We start from the raw sequence: 24,686 nt of genomic DNA, 5'->3' as shown, positions 1-24,686 counted from the left end.
GACGCATGACTTCCAAAAGCAGTCAGGATGAGACTGTCTGCTTGAAGAATAAGTATTATTAATTATACTCTATTGCTGGAATCTGCGATACGATCGCACGTCCGATGGTGAATAATATACATCAAGATGAGTATAACAGCTGGTTTAAGTATAAAATATATTACACACTGTCACTACTAAAGAGGCGTAAGATGGTTCGATAGAGATCCTGTTGCCCCGGCCGTCGACGGCAATAGCAAAGGAAATCGCCGTTCGACTTAACGCTGATAATTATTATAAGCACTTAATACAGCTCCGAGATGTATTCATTATAAATGTAATAAAAAAAGAGACGTCTAGTGTCGTGCAGTACTGCGTTATGGTATTGTAACCAACGGAATTCTCTCAAGTTCATCACCGCCGTTGACGTTTTTTAGAATCACCCGGTCACTTGTTAATGTATCTAGGCGTTGATTGAAATTATAAAACGATGAATGGATGACTAATTAATTTTACTTGATTATGATAGTGTTTAGGCGTGCGCATTACGCCAGTGATATATTAAACACAGACGTGTGTGCAAACACACAGACAATCGAAATCAAATTTATTCATCCCACGTCCGAATGCTGTATTATTGATTTTTTTATTATTATTAGAATATTCATCGTGACGATATTACCACGACGTGTATTGCAAAATTTTTGGCGAAATGTTAATTTTTATTTATTTATTTAATACAATAGATTAATTATTTTGCGGTAAAATATTATAATTTCTCCCGGATCTGCACAAAAAATGTTTATATTGGCACCGATTCGGCCATTATAATTCTATGATATCGATTCTATGTGAACTCTTTTGTCTCGTTCGTGTTTAAGTCATAATTACTAATCCGTAATCTGTGTATAAATTTTGAGCAGCCAATAATCACATTACCAACCTCACGATTGCCGTGCACGTGCCAATAAAAAAGGTACTGTAATTGAATTATGTATCTCGTTAATTGGTCACCTACGGATTTCGTTAGAAACCCTTTCATACCGTACCAGCTCATACTTTATGCATTCATTTCACCGGTATAAGTTTTGTCTTTCTACTGGGTAATTCATTATGCCAATAGACGACCTGGTCCATTTTAACACTGTAAGTATTCTCTTTCTCTATTTGTCTGTCCTAATCTATCTACTGCTTGTTATTATACCCTCGAATGTTCAATGAATGATTTCACTTGAATGGATCATATTAATCGCGTCTAATTGGCCAGATGTGCATAGTTTGCTAAAAAGAAAACGACGAAGATTAAATGAATTTTATTTTAAATATTAAATTTTTAAAAAAGGATACAATTATAGTAATAATAATAATACATACGGTGATCGTTTAAAGCGGCAAAAGCCGGTGTACGTGAGCGGAACTTAAAACCTCGGCAATAGCTTAAAAACAGCCAGAGGAAAAAACTCAAATCGAAAATAATATATTTAGTGTGTGGTATGATTTATAAATTTGTGCTGTGGTTTTCTTTGTAAGAGGGCAGTGTTCGGTCATTTCAGTGGTCGTTTATAGTGTCTGCACGAACACACTATTTAGTGCACATACGGTGCATAACAACAGCTATTTTAAAAGGAAGACGGCCTTTGGAAGGCGGCAGTAGATTAACCAACAACTAAAATATGTCAACTTTATTCTTGAGCTTTATTTATAATTTTTTATTATTTTTTTCAGACCGTACAATTCACCGTCTTATGGATACTTTTTTTGTCCATTGTCTTGGGCAACGGAGCTGTACTCGTGGCATTATTGTTCAACAAAGCACGCAAAAATCGGATGAACTTTTTCATCATGCACTTGGCTCTAGCTGGCGAGTGCAACTGATCATAAATATTATAAACATCAGCTCATTAAGTACTTTCTCATCTAAGCAAGTGCGGACTGAAAGTCCTGTTCCCGAATTTCAAAACACCTCAATGAATCAAATGATTTTATAATAAATATTTATGACTAAGGCCAGACATTCCAAAAATGATTACCGTTTTATAAAATAAAATACTAGTTGCTCGTAAACCAGCAGCTAGTGTTGATTGAAAAATTCTATTCATCAGCTTCTAATAATAAATTTGCAATAAATTAATCTAATTTTGTTGATTTTAACGCTTCTCGCTATCAAAACTTTTAAATAATCCATACGTAGTATTTATATCACAAAGTTCGGTTTCTTAAGAAAGTTATCAACAAAAACCTATTGATGTTGAGTTTTTTAAAAAACTGCAGAATAAATTATAACCAAAAACTTAATTTCACGAAATGTATATTTGTTTTAAATTTATTTTACGCACTTAAAGAAAATTACCTCAATAGTTTTAAAACCAATTTCAAGAAAATTGAAAACGTTGAAGGTTTATGTATATGTATTATCTTAAGTAGCTATTAAAAGTTCAGAACGGTTAAAATAATGAATTAATTATAAAATATTTTCGCCATTTTATGTAAATGTGTGTATACAAAGTACCACTTAATGTGCTGAAAACGGAAATAGCTCTTACGTTATAATACAAAAGAGTTTACAGGTTAGATACTTCTTACCATATGAGTAGTGTCGCAATATAAGCCGAACTTCAATTTAAGTCTAACAATAATATCAAAATGACACTTTTGTATAAATCATATCATAATGAAATCATAACAATTACAAATATTTATATCTAACGTATACAATTAGCACATCGTATATCTTTAATGAAGTAAACAAAATTGTTCCAATCGTTACGATTTTTTAAATCACAGACAATGATGATTTATTAATATACCTATTTATTATTAAATTTATGATCCTATTGTTGAACTATAAAATTAAAGCAAAATTTTAGTACATATTACATACAAACTGATATTCATCAAAATAAAAACATTTGTACATTCTTGTTTACCTAATATTACAATTTTCAATCTCAATAATCTTATCAAAATCATACATCGTAACGATTTTCCTGAAAATACCTTCATTTTTGAGCTAAATTTCTTTCTAAATTTTATACTAGACATTTATATCAACTGTTCAATAATATTAATCACTGCAGTGTTCAATTTTAATTTCCACGTTTATTATTTTGTATTCAAACTTAACGCAACATAAAAGCAACGAAAATATCACAAATTAAAAAGTAAAGTAAATATTTATCAAATGAAATTGATAATATAAATAAAGATTTATAATACACCAAACACGCATACTAAAAATAACTGCACTGTGACAAAAATCTAGTGATTTATGTCGTTTTATTTTTAAGTATAATTTTACAAATAGTCAATTACGATAGTTTTATTTTTAGTCTACACCTAATAAGTGTTTGCTTCCATAGACATTATTAGACTTCATAGATCCCTTTCTGTATAAATTGGCGTGTACATTTAGATCGATTATGAATTTGTCTATTTTTTCTAATTACCATTTATCAAAAATAAAATATTTAATCAGTGTATCTAAAACGATGATAATAATCGAATTTTTTTAAAAATCACTGATTGTCATACCTCGAGTATTATAAATTATGATTTCTTTTTTATTTAATTTTTTTACAATCAAAATTAGGAGTTCGTTGTAATTTTTTAAGAGTATTCATCTTGAGAACTTGTTAAAATCCTATTAGCATACCTTAGTTGTGCAAAAATTATCAACATTTAGATCCATAAAAAAAAGCATATTATTGACAATTTAACATTTTTCCGCAACAACTAAATAATTGTTTTTATGAGAACTAGAAACATTATCGTTACTATAACATTATTTATTAAAACACAATATTATAGTAAGTACGGCCGAACGACAGGAAATGGAGGCTGCAAGATTTGAATAAACTATTTTTGTATACAAAATCACAGGGTTGTTAAAAAATATTGAAAAAACACACCTGTTTAAAACATAAGTAAACAGTTTAAAACGTTCCATAAACCATTTTAAACATGTTTAAAATACTGTTTTAAACACGCATTGTTAAAAACGTAACAACTCTGAAACATACTCAACATCAACCAAAAAAAAAAAATCATACGGTTTTCAAAAATATCTCCCGTAATTAAAAAAAAAACAAATTTTGTTACAAGTATTCAATACAGAAATATTGAATTATTGTGTATTTACTAATTCCTACTAGTAATAAATTCATAAAAAAAATTATTTCATCACGAGAAGGCTAAGCATATTTTTAAATAAATAATAATAAATAAAAAGTTTATAACACATTTTTAATCGGTTTCCACGTTGCTATGTAATATTTTGAAAAAAGTTAAATTTTCAAAATTAATTAAGTTATCTGGTTTTTGCAGATATCCCTTAAATGTCCTTTTTACATAAAAAAAAATCTTAATATAATTGAAATTCGGACATCACTAAGTTATAAGATCAGAAGACAGTAAATTCCCCTGATTTCCATTGGTAATAATCAATCGAAACTTATCATTAACTTTTTAAATAGATTTATTGGTTGGATTAGTCAGTGTAATGATTGATATGATATGGAGAACGACCGTGACTTGGACTGCTGGACCGTACGCATGCAAAATAGTCAAGTATTTACAGGTATGAATCCTTTATTATTGATGATAAACTAGAATTGAAATTATTCTAAAGAGTTCTGACTGATACGAACAAAAAAAATATTTATATAACCCGAATTATTTCCTAAATTAAAGAGGAACGATTAGGTTTAGACGATTTCAAGTGAACAATTTAAGAGCTGCTAAAATTGTCCTATAAAATGCCCATCTGTTTTTCTTCATCTCTCTCAATAAAGTAATTTTTCATAGGATTTATTTTTGAATCGACTATTTTCTTATTGGGACAATTATAGTTATGCTGATGTAATTAATTAGACTCATCCGAACCTTTTTAGAATTTTTTAAAATAAATTAACTTCAATTTACCAGCAAATATTTACTACGCGTTGGCCTAATTTTTTTTGCTTTTAAAATCTTTTTTAACAAATAGGAATCATAAACTAGTGACATTATTCTTATTTGCTTTGATGTTTTAAGGTTGTGGTAACGTATTCATCAACATACGTTCTGGTAGCTTTGAGTATTGATCGATATGACGCCATCACTCATCCTATGAATTTTTCTAGCAGTTGTGAGTAAAATTAATTTTGTTATGTTTATTTTTATCGTTTAATAATAACAAAAATTTTATAGGGCGTCGGGCCAAAGCATTAATTGCTTGTGCGTGGATATTGAGTTTTTTCTTTGCAATACCGAGCATATTTATTAATGAAGAGAAGATAGTCGAAGGTACATTTTTTACTAAACATACAAAACTTGCAGTATTGACCGTCATTTTAATATTTTATCAAAACGATTATTAATGTGTCATTTTTATTTAATTGCTATAAAGACAAAATTAAAAATAATATGCTTATGGTGAATCATTGGTTTACAGAACTCTATTGATTGTTTTCCTAACATGATTGAAAAATTCAATATGCATTATATAATATATAATATATATAATATGCCTAATTCAATAATATATTATATTATTGAATTAGGTATATTGATCAATATATTTATAGACATAAACAATATTTCTTTCATTAATGAGTTTATAAAAAAAGAGTAGCAACTAAATTTAATAAATACACCTAAAAGGAGTACTTCTTTTACCATAATTAATCAAAAAAAATAAAAATTATGATGTGCGAAATCGTGTCAAGTGGAAGTTTAGGATAATGGTGGCCTCGGGCGAGAAAAAAAAAGTAGAAGAATCAAAAACTAAAAATAGTATTGATAGTTGAATTATTTTTTTTTAGTTTTAAATTTTTCTTATTTATGATACATAATTTTCTCAACTTATCAATTATTTAAGTATTTTTTATACTCATCCCTTATACCCCATATAGAAGTATCAAATTTGATTAAGATATTAATATTTTTATACCACTGCGAGAAGATGAGTAATGCGGAGAAAAAAACTATTGATATACTGATCCAAGAGTTATTATCGACCAGTAATTTTCGCAATTAGATCTTTATTTAACAAATAAGTTTGTCAATTTTATGTATATTCCTATTTGAAAAAATAACGCTGGCACCTTTAAAAGGTATAAGGGTTAAACATGAAAAATACTTCACGAGTGTTAAATCGAAAAAAATATGTAACAATGAGAAAACTTTATGACTAAAAGAAAACAAAAACGTTTATCGATATTGCTGTTATTTTTCGATTGAAAAAGTAATTCCGTGACACAAGAATCACTGTGCACAATAACACACTTCCAGTGCCGAGACATTGTAATATTAAAAATAATGGTTTATGATTAGGCCGAACACAATGTTGGATTGATATGTTGCCGTGGCAATGGCAATTATACATTAGTATAGTGGCAACTACTGTATTCGTCGTACCGGCCATTATAATAACCGGCTGCTATACAATAATCGTCTACACAATTTGGTCAAAGAGCAAACTTCTGTCGCCGGCCAAGAGCAACACACTTCATCGTGGAGATAAGAGTAATACTTGACCAAACACAGCTACCGTATAATTCTATGTTTATTTTTTTTTTTATAGAGCCGGAGGAACATGACATACGTCGATCCAGTTCCCGAGGCATAATTCCAAAAGCAAAAATTAAAACCGTCAAAATGACATTCGTAATCGTTTTTGGTGAGTATTAAATGTACTAGCTGTTGAAAAGTACACGTCTTATCGGTAGTTGACGTTTAATTTAAACATCCTTCAGTTTTCATTCTTTGCTGGAGCCCATACATATTGTTTGATTTACTGCAAGTCTACGGATACATACCCAGATCGCAATCAAACGTCGCACTCGCAACATTCATACAAAGTTTAGCGCCACTTAACTCTGCTGCCAACCCCATCATATATTGTCTATTCTCAACACACATCTGCAGATCTCTTAGGTAATAATGAATATTTTTTTATATGCACAAAACATTTTCCAATATATCCGCTCATGAACCGATCAACTATGTAATACCCAGTATTGCTAGTCTTGAATAATCATTGTTAATAAAACACTATCAGGAGTATTGATGGTTACTAAACAAACATGCAAACGATTATAGTTTTTAAAATATAAAATAAAATAAATTCAGCCAGTCTAAATAAATAACAATACCGAGCTATTTCATTATCAATTAACAACATTTGTAATATTTAAAAATATTGATCAAATTTAAAAAAAATATATAAATGATTAATAAATATATTTTAATTAATAAAATTAAACTCGATAATAATTCTAACATCACCTAACAAGTAGAATGTATTATGTGCAGTATTTTAATTCGAATATAAAAAAAAGTTATAGTTTAAAAGTTCAACTTATGTCTATAATATATTTGGGCAAAAATCATAAGAATTGATTAAACATGATATTTTGGATCAAAATTTCACATGGATTATTGTTAACACATTAAAAATCAAAATCAATAATAATAGTTGAAATAATACAGTTACACAGTTTAAGTTAATGGGACATAAGCACCACCTGATTGAAAATACTATTTGCGCCCTTGACGTCGTGCGTATGTGTAATTATTTACACGTTGTGTACATTTTTTATGAGAATAAAAAAAATATGGGTATTTTTATTCTAAATAATACACATACACGAGAAGGGCAGTAATATTGTTAAGAACTCGTAACAACCATAACAAATGATAATAATTGGTTTTGACTTTTAATTCCGTACTGTCAAATATAGCCGACAATAAGCTGATGTATCGAACGCATTATATATAAATAAAAAAAAATAGAAACTCTCAGAAATAGCATAGAAACAACTTTACGTTGTTTGTAGGTAACAAAATACCAACTAATAAAACTAAAAGTACTAATAGGATAACAAAAAAAAGATAATTTTTTTATTTACCTAGATAAATGCACTAAGTGATTGTACAGATGTCCCACCGTGATTTACTTAATTTGGCTATATAAACTAATGGAGTTCGTTAACGATATCAAAATTGCCGAATTTTTCCATTTTTCACACGATATCGATTATTTTTAAAATATCGTAATAATCGAAAAAAAAACTGTTTGAATTTTGGTCACTTTATATAACTTTTATTTCAAAATTTATTATCGGTTTAAAGTTAAGTAAGACGCGGGTGTTACTATTGTTATCACTAGTCATTTTCTGGCCGTACTCTTTCTCCAGCCTATGTATAAAAATGGCAACACCTGCCAAAATCTGGTCCAAAAAGTTGTTATCGATCGGTTATTTTCTTAATTAGGCATAATCTATCAAAAAAACTAATTAATTATGTTTGTTGCCAATTTGAAAAAACAAAGTTGAGTAATCCAAATGAGGGATAAAGAAAAAAAATATGTATGATTGATGAATTAAGATAAACATGTAGCAAAAAGAAACCAAAAAAAAATATTTTCATTATCATATTTAATTTTCGACTAATTAAGTGATTTACAATAAATGAATCGCCTCGTATTTAAACAAAAAGATAATTTAACTCACATAATATCATTAAAAATATAATATTATTTTTTTCTTTTCTGAAATAGTATCCTACGTTCTAAAAAAAATATTTTTAATTTAATCTGCTTTAGTTTTTAAAATGGAAACATATATTTATCTAACTTACAAGATTAAAACTAATCTATCTAAGAAAATTACTGAACGACAGTATCTTTTAAACTAGCATTATAAAAGACATTAGGATTTTTATAGTGGAAGGAGTAATGCGATTCATTATTTTTTACAGATCCGCATTTAACCTCCAGTCTTTATATTAAAGAGTTGATAACTTCCAAGATACTGGTCTAAAAGTTGTTATCGACAAGTCATTTTTAGTTTGGTTTAAATTGGTTAAACGTATATATTTCTATAAGTGTTAGTGAGTGAGACATGTGCTTCTCACCTCTCGGAGGAAACGACGAGAGGCGAGTGGATCTGATCCCTCATAGGACCCGATCGGCTGGACAGGTGGGTGAACCGGACTCACGGTAAGATGACTTATCGTCTCGCCCAAGTGATGTCCGGCCACGGCTGCTTTAACGAGTACTTGCATCGTATTCGTAAAGCAGGCGCGCCGACGTACGACCACTGCTCGGATCACTCGGGAGAGGCTGACAGCACTCTGCACAACCTCTGCCGGTGCGAGGCATGGGCCCAGAAGCGGGACACTTTGGAGTCCCGACTAGGGTCCACGTTCCGAGTCGGGTCTATGGTGGACCTGATATTGAGGAGACGGGAGGTATGGAGGGTCGTCCAGGAGTTCGCCGAATCCGTCTTGAAAAAGAAGGAGGAAGCGGATTGCCTGAGACAGAGGCAGCCATGACGACCGGCGCAGGAAGATCTAAGGCGCTAGTTTAGGCCGGTCCTTTAGGTTCTTATTTTCGTGTTTTATGTTTTGTTTTGCGAGTTATTTTCCCAACCCTCCCTAATGGTTCCCACTCTGGGATTCGGCTAATGGGAGCACGTTGCGAAATAGCTCTTGATTAATTTCATATAATTAATAAATTACTTAAAAATTACAAAGTTTAACTTGACAATCTTTTCACAAAAAAAACTATCCACTTATAATTATAACTAATTATAAGTAAAAAAAAAATAATAATATTTCAACTATATTACAAATAAATTAATTTAAACTACAATTTTGATGTTTTTTTTTTCTATTGAAGGCAAGTTCCACCATTTAAATGGTTACTGTGTTGTCGAAATTCTACTCAAGAGCAGTTGAGTTATACAGAAACATTGACTTCATCTAATCGACAAGTGAATACATCACTTTTACGAAATGCTACTGTACATGTCCATTCTGTAGTCAGAGCTCCAGTTTTAAATCGAATGGGTATTTCAACAGAAAAAAATAACTATGCAGATTCTCTACTGTAAATTTTCTTCTGCAAATTGATTTACTAAATTTATAAAAAACAAATAACATATTTATTACCATTTTAATATTGTTATTTGAGCTATTATTATAACTATATTTATTATAATGCAAGCATAAGATAAGTTATATCTTATGACTGACCTACCCCAATAGAATAATCTATGTACAGTTATGTACTTATTCCATATTCCTATTGACCTCGATTCCTATTTGTATCTATGTTCTTCATAACTATTTTAAGTAAATAATTATAAGTGTTTCAAAACTATTGAAAATTATAATGATAAAAAATAATTATAGTATAATTAAGTTATAAATAATTATATTAGTAATTTTATTTACAAATTATTTTTCTTCAAAACCTAACAGGTAAAAATGAATCAAAGATTTCAAACATCATTATTTTATTCAAAAAATAAAAATGTTTATAAATTATAAAATGCAATATACTAAAATCTAATAAGAAATACAACTTTATACTTAGTAATTTAATTAAATAATAAAACACCTTCTGAGTTACTATATTAAAAATGAACTTTTCATTTTACATAATTTATAGTTGGCCACTTTTTTTTTCAATAATAACATCCTTTAGTTCATTCATTCTTTTTTCTGTAATACTATAATTGTATCGGCATAAAATCCTGTAAGATTTAAGTATTTTTTAATTCTCATCATGATATTAAAATAATATTATACAATTAAAGTAGACTATAATACAAACTATATATAGGATACTATATATAGTAACTATAACTATACACTATTTCTTTTTTTATGAATGGCTAAAAATCAAATTTAGAAATAATCATGCAAACAAATAATTTTTAAAGTAATTAAAGTTTTGATTTGATAATTATTCAACATAACCAAAAAACAATATTTCATGAATTTTAAATCAAAATGTAAACAAATATTTATATGATATGATTTTTTCTTTATTATATACAATTATACAATAAATAAACATTAAATTTTAGAATAATTCATATTAAGGTATAATGAAAAATTTTAATACATTGTTGGTCTGGTGATAAAACTCATTTTTTTTTTTCAATATTATTTTTACTATCATTTAATATAGACTGTGTTTAAAGTGTTGTGTTTCACATTATTTTAGATAAATCGATAAAATATACTACTGCAGCAAATTTAAAAAAATAATTATGATAATAACTGTTAATGAGTTTCCATACCAAGCTGACAAAATATTGTAAAATTTCAATATAAAATACTGACCAATATGAAGTTGATATAACAAAAAAAGATCCAAAACCAACATTAACAGCCTTTTTTGGTTTACTTGTTAACATAAAGCATCCCAATCCACTTGCTATTCCTCCCAGTATACCATAAAAATAGCTATTACGGAAACAAGGAATTTTTGATACATCCTTACCTAAAAACATGAATGGCTGAAAAAATAATAATAAATAAATAATATAATTTATAATAATGATTTAATAAATAATATTGTCTTTAACTAACTAAAAAATATCTACTATTCTCACTAATAATTGTCTAAATTGACTATAATAGTAAAAAAATCTAATAATAAGCCTCAACCAATCAGGCTAGATAATAAGTCCATAGTTTATATTAAACTATTTAGAAGTTCTAGTTTAATTTGATTTATTTAAATGATTGATGTATAGAGAAAAAAAAGGACTAAAATAAATAACATTGCTATAGTAAATGAATGTATAAAATATTTTTTTAATAAGTCAGATAAATTAATAGCACAAACATGCTATTCAAACAATAATTTTTATAAACATAATTTTCTTACATGACAATAGTGGTAAAAGAGCTAAAGTAACACAAGTCTCCAAAATTCATGAGATACCCTATTTTTTTTTTTTTACTAAAAAATAAACTTTAACAGCTCCCCCCTAAAAAAAAGGTATAAATATACACCTACCATAAGCATAACAAAACAAAGTAAGTCATACACTAATAAATAATTATAACTACACTATGATCAGACATGTAGTTGTTTACATAAATCACAAAACAATATCATAAAACAAATTAATGTGACAAAAAGAATTTTTATTTAACATTTATTTTCATACATCCTTTAAAAAATTATTTATCATATCTAATAATGTTATAATAGTATATTTTAAATTGAGATTTACTATAAAACTTAATTAAATTAGTTAAACTAGTTAATTTAACTTAGTTTATTAAGAATTAGATAAGTCTACGTAGAATTATCTAATCTAATAGAGTTTTATAAAACAACTATTAAGTCAAGAGTATTAAGATTTAAAAATATATTACCTACAATATAAATTTGCTTGAACAACGTAACAATTAGGCAAGGCGAAAAACAGGGTAAAATTTAACGATTTTCTATATTTAATTACATAAATTCACAAAGAAAATAATATAACAAATCTCGTTATCGATTCATCAAAGTTTGATTAAGTCTAATTTACATTTTATAGCATAAAATAATTATAGATTAAATCACTATTAAAAAAAAAAATTGCAAGTAACATTTTTAAGGAATCGCATTATGTATACACAGAGTGAGTCTTTTTTCTTTAATCCTTAATTAATAATAAAAGTAAAATTAAATTCCTTTTCTTTAGTATTGTTGACACCTTTATCAAGTAAAAGAAACATGTAAAAATACATCATAATAATAATCAATTATTGATGTTGAGAAAAATATGTAGCAAAAAAAATTATTAACATTTTTGTTAATTTTTCAATAAAGAAATGATTAATTATACAATAATAATATGTATATTCACTGTTTTGTTGTGATAATTAATTCTAATTGCTGTTAAATGTATCAAATTACTGCATTTACCTTATGATCATCGTCATTTGAAACTGTTGCCATTTTTAAGATTTTTCTGTTTTTAATTTAAGCTAATTTTTAAACTGTTTTATTGAATCATATAGCTTATTTTAATTGAAATTTACATAGAAATCTTTGAATTACATTATGTTTAAACTAAAATTATTTAATAGACTTAAAATTGTATAACATTTTAAAATCTCTTATCATTATTTTTATCTTATGACATAGATAAGGTAAAATCTTATCTGTGATAATGATGACATTATCTTTAACTATTACAACTAATTATATCTTAAAAATATTAAGAGTAGATGTTGCGGCGTACAGTGTAGCTCGATATTTCGCCGAAATCGTTTTCAATATTTCTTTAAATAAATTCGCTAACACGTGCGAACCAATTTTATTATGCCGGCTCTCAATGTTTGATTTGTTATTACTTTTCAGAATTTTTTAACACGCTTATATTAGTTTCACTTGTATGTTGTGTGTTTGTTTGTAAATCTCCACCAGCCACGTGTTATTATACTCCCGTACCCCGTCGTCTATGGCCTTGAGACTAGACGCCGTAACGCATTCACCCCACCCTGCTCACCTATAGACAATAACAATATTTCCTGTAAAATTTTATTTTTGGTTTTCGTAACCGTACACGAGTGACTGTCATTAATTATATATATATAAACAAATTTTTATTTTGACTGACCAATACCGCCCGCGTCTAATGCGCCTTACGTATATATATTTATATATTCCTACCGCCTCTGACGCCGTTTATACCTTAGGTATAACGTTCCCCCGACCACAAAACAAGGCTGTACCTAGTGCATGATACGTTTACGTACTTATGTCGTCTTACTATGTATGTATGTATGTATGCGTATATATATATATATATACACATACATATATATATATTCCTACAGCCGCCGCAAATGTCTCGCGTACATCGTTCCCCCGTGCCCTGTCTGCCCACAAAACACTGCTATACCTCGTGCATGATACGTTTACGTACTTAAGTCGCTTTACATGTATATATATATTCTAATTACTATTAACAATATATATAAACACGCTTTATTCTCATTAAGAGATATAGTGTGAATTCATTCCGATTACAAAGGATGATTCCCGTATCGTCATTTTTCGTCACTATCACCATGATCCGGGAGTGGGTAATTCACGCGCCTGCTGCTTTTTTTGGATGTGGTAGCCGTTCTCAGACTTCCTCCCCGGAATCGAACCCTGATTTCCCGTTACCCATTACAACCATAATATTGATAGTAACTAATATAATAACATGAAACTAAAAAGTGAAAAATAAATATAGTTTTAAAAAACTAAAAAAATACGCTTTTAAAGCACATCGAACTAAAAAGTTAAAAATAATTTTTAAAATAAGCTTAAAACAATAATGAACGAAAAATACTAGTATTATTGTGATAAAAGCGTCGGGCGCTCAATATACGAAAAATATGGCACAAAGCACCCACGCTTTTATCACAATAATACTAGTATTTTTCGTTCATTATTGTTTTAAGCTTATTTTAAAAATTATTTTTAACTTTTTAGTTCGATGTGCTTTAAAAGCGTGTTTTTTTAGTTTTTTTAAACTATATTTATATTAAATATTGTTCCTGATGACAATATAATATCTTAATTTCTTCCATTACTAGTGAATAAAAATATCATACCAAGCCCTTAGATTTTATTAAAAAAAAACATAAATGTATCCCCAACTGTACTTTATGTGATTAGAGTGAATGAAGCAAAACCAATATTGTCGTATCTACTGCAGCACTGCTTGTTGCGAGTTGTACGAAATATTATCAAGCATTTTGAGTAAAATTATTATTAAAGTGTGGTGTTTTACTTGGTTTTTTTAAATGGGTAATAAAAATAATAAAAATATATTTTCTAATAAAAAAAAATTACATGTCCATTAGTTCTAAAAAGATATAACAAAAATTTAAATTAAGTATATTATTTATTGATGTAATAGTGATCGTCATAATTCATTCAGATCCATAAAAGAGCAGATAGACGATTCTTCATTGACAGGGAAATATAAGATAGTGTCTCAACTAAAAATTTTTTTCGCTTCGCAATTCATCGCTGTTCCTGTGCTCATTTTTAATATATTCAAGATTTTTTAGCTTCGATGCGAAACTGAGAAGAAATTAATTTTACTATGACATGTTTTTTTTGTGCTGTTGCCAACTTTTCTCAGCTTTTACTGGACCGATTTTAATGTCAAAAGATTACAAATCGAATGTTGTTGAATACATTACTCTCAAAAATTGAAAACATTAACCCCGTTCTTCATAAATTGAACAAATCTCAAAAATAATTATGACTTTTGAAATCGACAAATGTCAACATTTTTCATACTTTTTTGATAATCATTTTGACAGTCATAACTTTTTGAAAAATAAATAGATCAAACAAATTTTTTATTAATTATATCTTAGATATATCCCTTTCATTTGGTGTATTTTATTTGAAAACATAAGAAATATTTTAAAATGCGCCTTTTTTTTGAAAAAATAACTTAAAATAACAGTTATATTAATCATTTTTTTATAGTTGTAAATTACGAACAAATGAGTTATTAAATATTGTGTTTATTTAAGTTCAAATATGTTCAGTAAACATTTTTCAGTGAGTATAAAAATTAAAAATGAAGAAAAACATGTGAAATGGTAAGTAAACGTGAACTGATAGGCTAGACGAACTACCGGGAAAATCTCAGTGAGCCCCCTCGTAAATATATGGGCCTACATTATATGATAGGTGTAGTATCTTCTAGATAGTTCTAATACTATGATATATAATACTATAAACAATATATCAAACACAAAACAGTAAGTAAAATATTTACACTAATACGACACTGAGTTTTTCTTGAAAAAATTAATGAGCAAAAAAGAAAAAAAAAAGTAGCACAGTGAGGTCACGGCACAGTATGGACGTGGCATAGTTGGGACAAGTACAGATGATATCTGAGAGTGATTATAAATCATTATCATAAGAAACGCTTCGATGAAAATCTGTAGATAGTGTTTAATTTAAAAAAATTGGTTATTAAAGAGATTATTTCAAAAACAATAATAACTATTATTCCCTTATTTTTATACTGATTAGTTATTTGATTTTTAATTATTATATATGAATAAATAATAATTTTATTAATTAAATTTAGTATGAAATTAATATTCAATAATTTAATATTGTAATTTTCACGGAGATATTATAAAAATAATAAAGTAGTTGTATATTTCTTTACTTTTAACGCGTATAAAAATTTAAAGGGCTTGCGAAATACTTTTCAATAAAAAATGTTTGTTACTTATAATAAAGTTTTATATACTGGACTACAAGGAATTTTATTCAATAACAAAAATGTACTTTTTAAATCAACTTTTGGCGATGTTTTCAGAATATGCAATTAAACTTTTTCTATCACTTCTAAGTTTTAATATTATTACTTATTATTAAAAAATAAGTATTTCATATAAAAAAATATTGTAATTTATACGGAGAAATTCACTTATTCGTGTATAAAAATTTAAAGGGCTTGATGCAATATTTTTCAATAAAAACTAGTTGTTATATATATTAATGTACATGACTACAAGACATTATTACTAATTACATATAAAATAATAAAAAAAATTGTTTTCACATAATTACTGACTTTGATTTTTAATATGTTAAAAATAATCAGTCCAAAATTTCATTTTTAACCTATTCTTTTGGTCCTTTGATGTTGATGAAAAATCTTTGATAAAGTTTTGTGAAAGTTTATAGTGAAAAAAAAACACAGCACAGGGGGGTCGCGGCACAGTGGTTACGTGGTATAGATGGATCAAGTATAATGATATCTGACAGTGATTAAAATCACTATAAAAAAAAAAACGCTTCGATGCAAATCTTTAGATAGTGTTTAATTTTAAAAAATTGGTGGATTATTCCAAAAGCTACATGATCTGCTAGTTCATTATTAATATCCTAATTAAGATAAAGTATGTCGAATGAAAAGGGATTATTAAAAAATATTTCTCATAAAAAAATAATGTTGATCCATACAGTTTTCAATATTTTCAATTAACCAATACATATTACTTCTTTTTTGTTTTATTTGTTTTAATTTCATTTTAATGTGTATACTCCAGTTTAATTTAGAGTCTAAATGCATACCTAGATATTTTGCCGACTTTTCTTGTGGGATTAATTGACCATCAAGCATTATCGGGTTGGGCTTTGTTACTCTATTTGTAAAGTTCACGTGTACTGATTTTGAACTATTTAATAGTATCTTCCATTTTTTTGTCCATGCAAGGATACTATCAACATTTATTTGCAAATTTTTTGTGGCGATCGAAAGGTTTATATCACATGACAATATAGCTGTGTCATCAGCAAACATAGCTGTTATTGTTTTATTGTAGGTAGGAATATCAGATGTATAAAGTATATAAAGTATAGGCCCGAGGACACTACCTTGAGGTACTCCTGCTTTAATACCTTTCCATTCAGATACAGCTTCTTCGTGACTTACCCGAAACTGTCTTTCTACTAAGTATAAATCTAGTAGCCCACACCATGTACGAGGCAACTGCTTTTTCAATTTATATAGTAAGCCTTCATGTCAAACGCGGTCAAAGGCCTGAGAAACGTCGAGAAATACGCCACAGCAATACTTTTTTTCCTCCATAGCTCTACTAATTACGTTTGTAACGCGATGTACTTGATCTATGGTGGAATGTTTAGTACGAAATCCAAACTGGTGGTTAGGAATTAGTTGACGTTCTTGAATAATAGGATTCAATCTAGTGTAAAGTAGTTTTTCGAAAAGTTTCGATATTGTAGGAAGAAGTGATATCGGCCTGTAGGAACTAGTACTCTCAGGCAGCTTTCCTGGTTTTAATAACATGATGACTTGTGCTTTTTTCCAATTTACAGGTGCATATTCTATACGTAAGCAGGCATTAAATATGTAAGTTAATAAGATGATTGCTTTGCGAGATAATTCTTTAATTATACGCGGACTTATCCTATCATAACCCGGAGACTTTTTAGAGTTAAGGTTTTTATCTATCTCATTTGCAACTTCAAGAGGCGTGAAATATTTAATGCGATCTGTAGTTTGATCAGTGGTATCGTAGTTTAAGTACGTCGTGTTTAGATCAGATTGTATGTTGTTAGGTTGAAATACACATTCCAAGTAACTTGCAAAAGTTTCAGATATTTCCTGTTCGCTTCGAGCCCATGTACCATCATCCTTTAAAATTGGTGGCACATATACTTGAGGTCTTTTCATACGTCTGGTTGCTTTCCATAACGAGTAGTCTGTATTTTCTGTTGCAGATAAGTTATCTATATATGCTTTAAAAGTTTTATTTTTTATTGAAAACATTTTTTCTTTTAGGATTTTGTTGAGTCGATTCCAGTCGCTTTTGTCTACTGGATTTTGTGTTCGATGCCATTTTTTCCTTGCTCTACTTTTAAGTTGAATTAAGTTTCTTATCTCTAAAGGATAAGTCTTTTCTTTTTCGAACATAACTTCATTATTACGTGTAGATTGTTCAGCAGCTATAATTATGTTATCTGTTAAATTCTGTACAGCTATCTCTATGTCACTTGTAGATTTGAGTTTAACTGACAAGTCAATTCTTATGTCTAAATGGTCACGAAAAGCTTCCCAATTTGTGTGTTTATTTATGAGCACAGGACGTCTTTGTTTTTTTATTACGTGCGAACTTAGTATTAAGAGCACTGGTATATGGTCTGACGTTAAGTCAGGTATTACTTCAATATTAGTATAATTTGAGTTCACGCCTTTAAGTACAAATATATCAAGCATACTAGGTCTTTTCGTTTGATTATTAGGCCAGTATGTTGGCTTACAAGTTGTTAGATATTCTACATTAATTTCAATGCCGACTTCATAGAGCTGCTTACCTTTACTGGTACTATTATCGCTAATATATATATATATGTTTCAACATTTTAAGTAAAAAAGAATTAAAATGATTTGAATGATAATTATTTTTCAATAGTTAAAATTTTAAATAAATAAAAAGTATTAAGTTTAAAAAATTTTACCAGTAAAAAGTTAGCAGGCTTTATGTATAACAAAATAATCATCTGAATAATTTATTGTTACTTGTTAAATTAATAAGATATTTAAACTAATCCACCACCAAAAAGCACATTTAAATCTATGAGGGATAGACTTACACATAACCTAAGTAATTTAATAATAACTATTTTAAAATAAATAAAAATATTGGCACAAGTTTCCTTTACACAAAAAACAAATCTTAATATAAAGATTGTTCAAAATACCTAATATCCAAAAAACTATTTTATATTTTAAAAAATAACAAAAATAAAAGCTTCTTATAAAATATTATATCAAATAGTTACGATATATCAATGTTAATAAGTATCATATTTTTTTTTCAATTTTTAATATTTAAAAATATGATTGTTTAATAATTGTGATAAATATTTTACAAAGTAAAGCCAAAAATTTGAATGCTTGACAGGGCATCTTGTTTCCCTCAGCTGCACATCACGTTATCAACCTATATGAAAGTGTATCGGATCTTAATAATAAGTGTACGATGGTTTAGTGGTAACGATTGTCTCTACGACACATTGAGTCACACACACCGTGTGGCCGTTGAAATTATCAATCAGATGAATTAAATGTTTTTATTTGTTTTATACACTCTTTTATTGCACGGGATCTTTCGAGCTCCTTCCATTCAAGAATAGTCAAATTGATTTAAAATCAGGTTTCCCGAAAGAAAAGTGATTATTCGACTTTAAGTTAATCTGTGTTATTTACATTTTATAAATTTGTAAATGAAATTAATATAAATAATTAAGAGAGTTATTTTTTTACATTCGTATTTAAAATAGCACACAGAAAATATTTGTGAATTTTAAGGTCAACTCCTTCACGAGCCTCAAAGGGGTTAATAATTGACAAATAGATGTAGAAATTTAGTTTTTTTATATATATCATTTTAATAATTATAAATAAAAAAAATTCTACGGAATTAAATGTAGTAATTAGATGAGGAAGTATTGAATTACGTCGATTTTAGTATAATATAAGCTTTACAATAGAAAGTAAGCAATTTTTGAACTCTTAAGCAATATAATAATTCCATTTAAAAGGGAAATGCAGAGTAAGCAAATTAATAATGGTTGGAAAAAGAATATAAAAGGGAAACATGAAAAGTATAGGGGAACGATACTGGGCGAGACGAGACGTTTTGACGAAGAAACGTCGAGTTACGAGTTAGGTCGCTGGTGTAAGAATAACTTTATATTTTTGTAAGATTTAATTAATTTTTGTGTTAAATTTTTATATTATATTTGTCTTTGTGTTTAATACGTTTGTTAAATAAAATATCTATTTAAAAATCTGGGCTTAGCGCAAATATTTTATATTCACCGTGTTCTTAGAATTTGTGTGTGTGTGTGCGGCTAGATTGGACTGGTTCTAGGTTAGATCTAGGTTGGACTGCTGGTCCTTTAGTCAATTTTAATAATTAGTGTACGAGCTGGCTAGTTTTTGGGCTTAACCGTCCTTTAGTAGGTATAGTAAAAAGGTAGTTGTGCTGGTGGCTGTCAAGGAGCCACCCTTCAGTCTGCTACTTTTGAGCTAGACTATGCTGACGGGTCTAAACTCTAACCCTTTAGTAGTCCAATAATTAGAGAGATTGGGGCTGATCAGTTTATCCAACGGGAGGACTCGAGAAGAGCTCGAACGACGAATTCGTCGTCAATATATATATATATATATATATAAAACATTAATAAATTTGTGTTAAACTTTTGTGTCTACGTTGGGGCATTACCGACGAACGACATAAAATTGGCGCCCAACTCGAGGTTCGTACCGATACGACCCCTCGAAGTTTTTTCGCAACATCGAAATTTGCGTGTACGTGTAATTTCGCGTCAATAAGTTGATCCGTCGATTACTACAATACAAGGATTACTTGAAACATTTAACCGGAAGACCCAAGGTTAATGCAAAATATATTTATATATAATAATTTTATTTAGTTATTAAATTTAGTAATTTAAAAATCTCCCCAGAGGAAAAAAAATGTTTGTGTGTGTATGTATAATTTATCATATGTCTACAGTATGAGTAATATTGAGGACATAGAGGAGAAATTAAAAAAAATTTTTGGGGATAATACTAATTCAGAATTAGATACATTTGCTTGCGACATGATATTTTCTGACCAGGAACTCATTAATATTTTAGGTGACGGAATATCACAATTGACTGACCTATTTAATGAACTGACCACAAAAACAAAAAACCATTTACACATTTTTAAAAGATCTAAGTTTTAATTTAATTTTATAATTATACAATTTTTTTTTTATATAAACATCTTATCTTTTTTTTAATAATAAAAAAGAGAAAAAAAAAGTTTAATAATTTAAATAAAAATTAATTTCGACTTTCTAGAATATTAATTTGATTACTTCAGTATTATGATTTATTATGGATATTAATGAAATTCAAAAATTTTAATTAAACAAAATTAGTGATATATATTCATTAAAAAAAGATGATCTTATAAATTTGTGTAAAAGTAAAAACTTAGATGAATTAGGAAACGTAAATGACTTAAGAACACGTTTAGCTAGATACTTTAGAGCGCAACTTAAATTGTCAGATATAAAACCTAACTTAAGTCCAGCTGAAATTGAGCAAGTTATTCATGCCTCTTCTAATGATAAACTAATAATCGTAGAGAGTAACGTAGAACCAAGTGTAGAAGATAAATTTGAAAGTATAGGTGAAAAGTTATCAGACATCCTTATTGAAGAAAAATATCATTCTTACGCGAATACTAGCGATATTACAAAACCGGGGCATTTTTATAATTATATTAATAACGCTTCGTCGGGTGATCAAAATAAATTAGAGGGTTCAGGAAAAGAACATTTTTATGAAGATATAGATGATTTAAATAGAACCTTCAAAGAAGAACAAATACCGGGTAATCGTAATAACTTAACAGAGGAAATAATTCTAGACATACTTTCATTAACTAATTGCATAGAAACAATAAATTCAAATATTACAAGTATGGAGTCTAATAACCGATCTTGGTTGATGAAACCAGATTATTTTTCGGGTACTGAGGACGTAAGAAAATTTTTCAGGCAGTATGAAAAGGCAAGTGAAATTAATAGATGGAATGAGAGTGATAAAATAAAATTTTTGTCAATATTTTTAAAAGGGACAGCTAGTATATTTTTAGAAAACTTAGAAGATAAAAAATCAATTTGGACATACGAGGAATTAAAAAACGAATTTTTAGACGAATATCAACCAATAGGCTATTTAACTCTAATTAAAAATAAACTGGAAAAACGTAGGCAGGAAGAGTCAGAGTCACTTATGAGTTATGTAACAGAAATTGAAAACTTATGTAGACAGTTAAATAAACAAATGAGTGAAGAAGATATATGTACTTATATTTTAAGAGGACTAAAAGAATCAGTATTGCATGCTATTTCGTTACATGATAATAGTAGTTTGAAAAATTTAAAAGATAACTTGAAAAAGTTTGAGTTAATGCAGTTTAGAATAAACAATAGAGGAGCCGCTGGTATCAGTGAATACACAGACATTATAAATAGACAGGTATCTCAACTAGATAAATATTCAAAAGAAAGAGAACTTGAGGTTCAAGATTTAAGGAGACAGTTAGATAGAAGAGATAGGGACTATAAAAGAGAAATAGAACGACTTAGCGATGAGATAAAAAATATTCAAGTTTTAGGTAATAATTCTAACAGGTCAGTATATTTTGAAGATCGTAAAAATAATAGTTATAGTAAGTATAACAGAGACAAGAGCTATGAGCGAAATAGAGAATACGCAGACTATAGACCTAATTATAGAGACAAAAGCCCATACCCTAGAAAGAATTACGGTAGTAGAGAACCAAGTTTAGAAAGAAAGTACGATANGAAAGAATTACGGTAGTAGAGAACCAAGTTTAGAAAGAAGGTACGATAGATACAGTAGAGATAGATTATTTTCTAAGGAAATAAATGATAGTAACAAGAAATTCAGAGATTTTAGTAATGATAGAAATGAGTACAATCGCTATTTTAGACGTGAGGACTACGATAGATAGTTTATAGATCACCATATAATAGAGATAACAACAGAGAGAGACGGTCAAGGTCTAGAACACCAGAGTTTCGTAGGTATGAAAATAACGATCAAATGATTGGTTTAAGTAAGGTCNATAACGATCAAATGATTGGCTTAAGTAAGGTCACTTGTTTTAAGTGTAAAGAGGTAGGTCATTATGCTGACAAGTGTACCGTTCAAAAAAACGTATAAGGTCCGAGTCAAATAAAAATCCCGATTATTTGACTCGGAATAATTGTAAATATAATGATAGTAAAGAATTTTTAAGTATAATAAATAAAGAGAAGTCAGATTATATAAAATTTATAGAGAGTTGGTATAGTAATGAAGAAATCTATAGAATAAAAAAATATATTAGTGAAACAAAAAAGGAAGTCAGCGATATTACATACCTTAATAAAAAATAAGAAGCGGAAAGAAAACGTAGAGTTATGTCAATGGAAGTCGAATTCAATAGTTTTAAAAGTTTTGCAAGTTTAGATACAGGTTCTAATATTTCGTGTGTTGATTTAACATTAATTGATGATGTAAAACTTATTAAACCTAAAGATAGAGTAATTATTACGGGAGCTGATAATACGGAGTTAGAACAGTTAGGAAGAATAGACTTAGAACTAAAAATAAATAATTATTCATATTTTATTAATGCATATGTAATTGTAGGGCTAAATTGTAAATTATTATTGGGTAACTATTTTAATATTGACAATTAATTAATTATTAATTTTAAAACTAAAGAAATAGAATTTAGTAAACAAAATAATTCAGTTAATATGGACGAAATTTGGTATAATTACAATAAAACATGTAATATTAATGAAAATAAAAATTCAGAATGTATAGCTAGTCTTAACCTNGAAAATAAAAATTCAGAATGTATAGCTACTCTTAACCTTAAGGAAAAGTGTACAAACAAACTAATTTCTTCTCATAATGTAACAATAGCACCTAAAACCAGAAGGCAAGTAAAGGTTATATGACGCGAGAAAATAAAACAGATTTGGCTGTTATAAAACCATCGGAACGCTTAGGTAGGCAGAAAGGCTTGACACTAGAAAATAAAATATTACAAAAAGTGAATGAGGTCACTGTTTACAATTTTTCAAATCGACATAGTACTATACATGAAGATTTTATTATGGGAGAATTACTCGCGAACGAAACAGAATCTACGTCAGCATTTAAAAATTATAAAATTTTGAATACAAACGGTATCGGTTTAGACGACGACGTGAGAGACGATCAGGGTACAATTATTAAAATATCTAACCATTTAAATCGTTTTCAGCGCGAACAAGCAAAAAAATTAATTACGCGTTTTAAACATTTATTTACATCAGATCCACTTAAAATAGGCTGCGCTAATGTTGAACCGTGCGAAATAAGATTAAAATCAGACAAACCAATTTTTCAACCGCCATATCGTGTGTCCCCTTCTCAACGAGAAAAGTTAAAAACTCTAATAGACGAAATGATAAAATCTGATATTATTGAGCCGAGCAGAAGTAATTACGCGGCGGCAGTATTTTTAACACCATAAGGAAATACAGGAGAGTATAGATTTCTAGTAGACTATAGGAAATTAAATGAACAAGCTATTAGTGATAAATACCCAATTCCAAGGTCACAAGATCTTTTTAGGAGTTTTGAGGGAGCTAAATATTTTTATAACTTTGACTTAACATAAAATTATTTTCAGTGTCCAATAAAAGAAGAAGACAGGTACAAAACTGGTTTTATTACAGATTTCGGACTTTATCAATTCAAAAGAATCCCCCAAGGTTTTAAAAATTCAGGCCC

The 24,686-nt window shown here is 28.4% G+C and overlaps 2 protein-coding genes across 2 annotated transcripts in view; one reads left to right on the top strand and one right to left on the bottom strand.

Annotated features, from left to right (window-relative positions):
• The window catches only part of LOC126901242 (cardioacceleratory peptide receptor), a 99,526-nt gene extending 89,672 nt beyond the window's left edge, over nt 1-9,854 (top strand). The window contains exons 4-11 of the mRNA XM_050677603.1: nt 1,705-1,840; nt 4,452-4,555; nt 5,011-5,104; nt 5,167-5,262; nt 6,292-6,483; nt 6,542-6,637; nt 6,714-6,894; nt 9,641-9,854. Of these exons, the coding sequence (XP_050533560.1) occupies nt 1,705-1,840; nt 4,452-4,555; nt 5,011-5,104; nt 5,167-5,262; nt 6,292-6,483; nt 6,542-6,637; nt 6,714-6,894; nt 9,641-9,854 (1,113 nt within the window). The remainder of the gene's footprint in view (nt 1-1,704; nt 1,841-4,451; nt 4,556-5,010; nt 5,105-5,166; nt 5,263-6,291; nt 6,484-6,541; nt 6,638-6,713; nt 6,895-9,640) is intronic.
• Nucleotides 9,855-10,242: 388 nt separating this feature from the next.
• LOC126901252 (cytochrome c oxidase assembly protein COX20, mitochondrial) lies at nt 10,243-12,880 on the bottom strand. Its single transcript, XM_050677614.1, has 3 exons — nt 12,680-12,880; nt 11,095-11,270; nt 10,243-10,499 (listed from the first exon to the last, which is right to left on the bottom strand). The coding sequence occupies exons 1-3, from the start codon at nt 12,710-12,712 to the stop codon at nt 10,409-10,411; spliced, it is 300 nt and encodes a 99-aa protein (XP_050533571.1). The 5' UTR covers nt 12,713-12,880; the 3' UTR covers nt 10,243-10,408.
• Nucleotides 12,881-24,686: the final 11,806 nt, after the last annotated feature.

The sequence above is a fragment of the Daktulosphaira vitifoliae genome, unplaced genomic scaffold, assembly GCF_025091365.1.
Source record: "Daktulosphaira vitifoliae isolate Bord-2020 unplaced genomic scaffold, ASM2509136v1 Scaffold_1, whole genome shotgun sequence".
NCBI classification, from domain to species: Eukaryota; Metazoa; Arthropoda; class Insecta; order Hemiptera; family Phylloxeridae; genus Daktulosphaira; species Daktulosphaira vitifoliae.
Note: the sequence above shows the minus strand (reverse complement) of the source record. Positions and strands in the feature narration are given on the sequence as shown.

Bases quoted from the DNA above. Each gene is read 5' to 3' on its own strand.
- LOC126901252 (XM_050677614.1), bottom strand. From the start codon at position 12,712: ATGGCAACAGTTTCAAATGACGATGATCATAAG. The intron at 11,271-12,679 runs GTAAATGCAGTA...TTATTTTTTCAG, and splicing joins CAAATGACGATGATCATAAG to CCATTCATGTTTTTAGGTAA. The intron at 10,500-11,094 runs GTCAGTATTTTA...TAAATCTTACAG, and splicing joins GTTATATCAACTTCATATTG to GATTTTATGCCGATACAATT.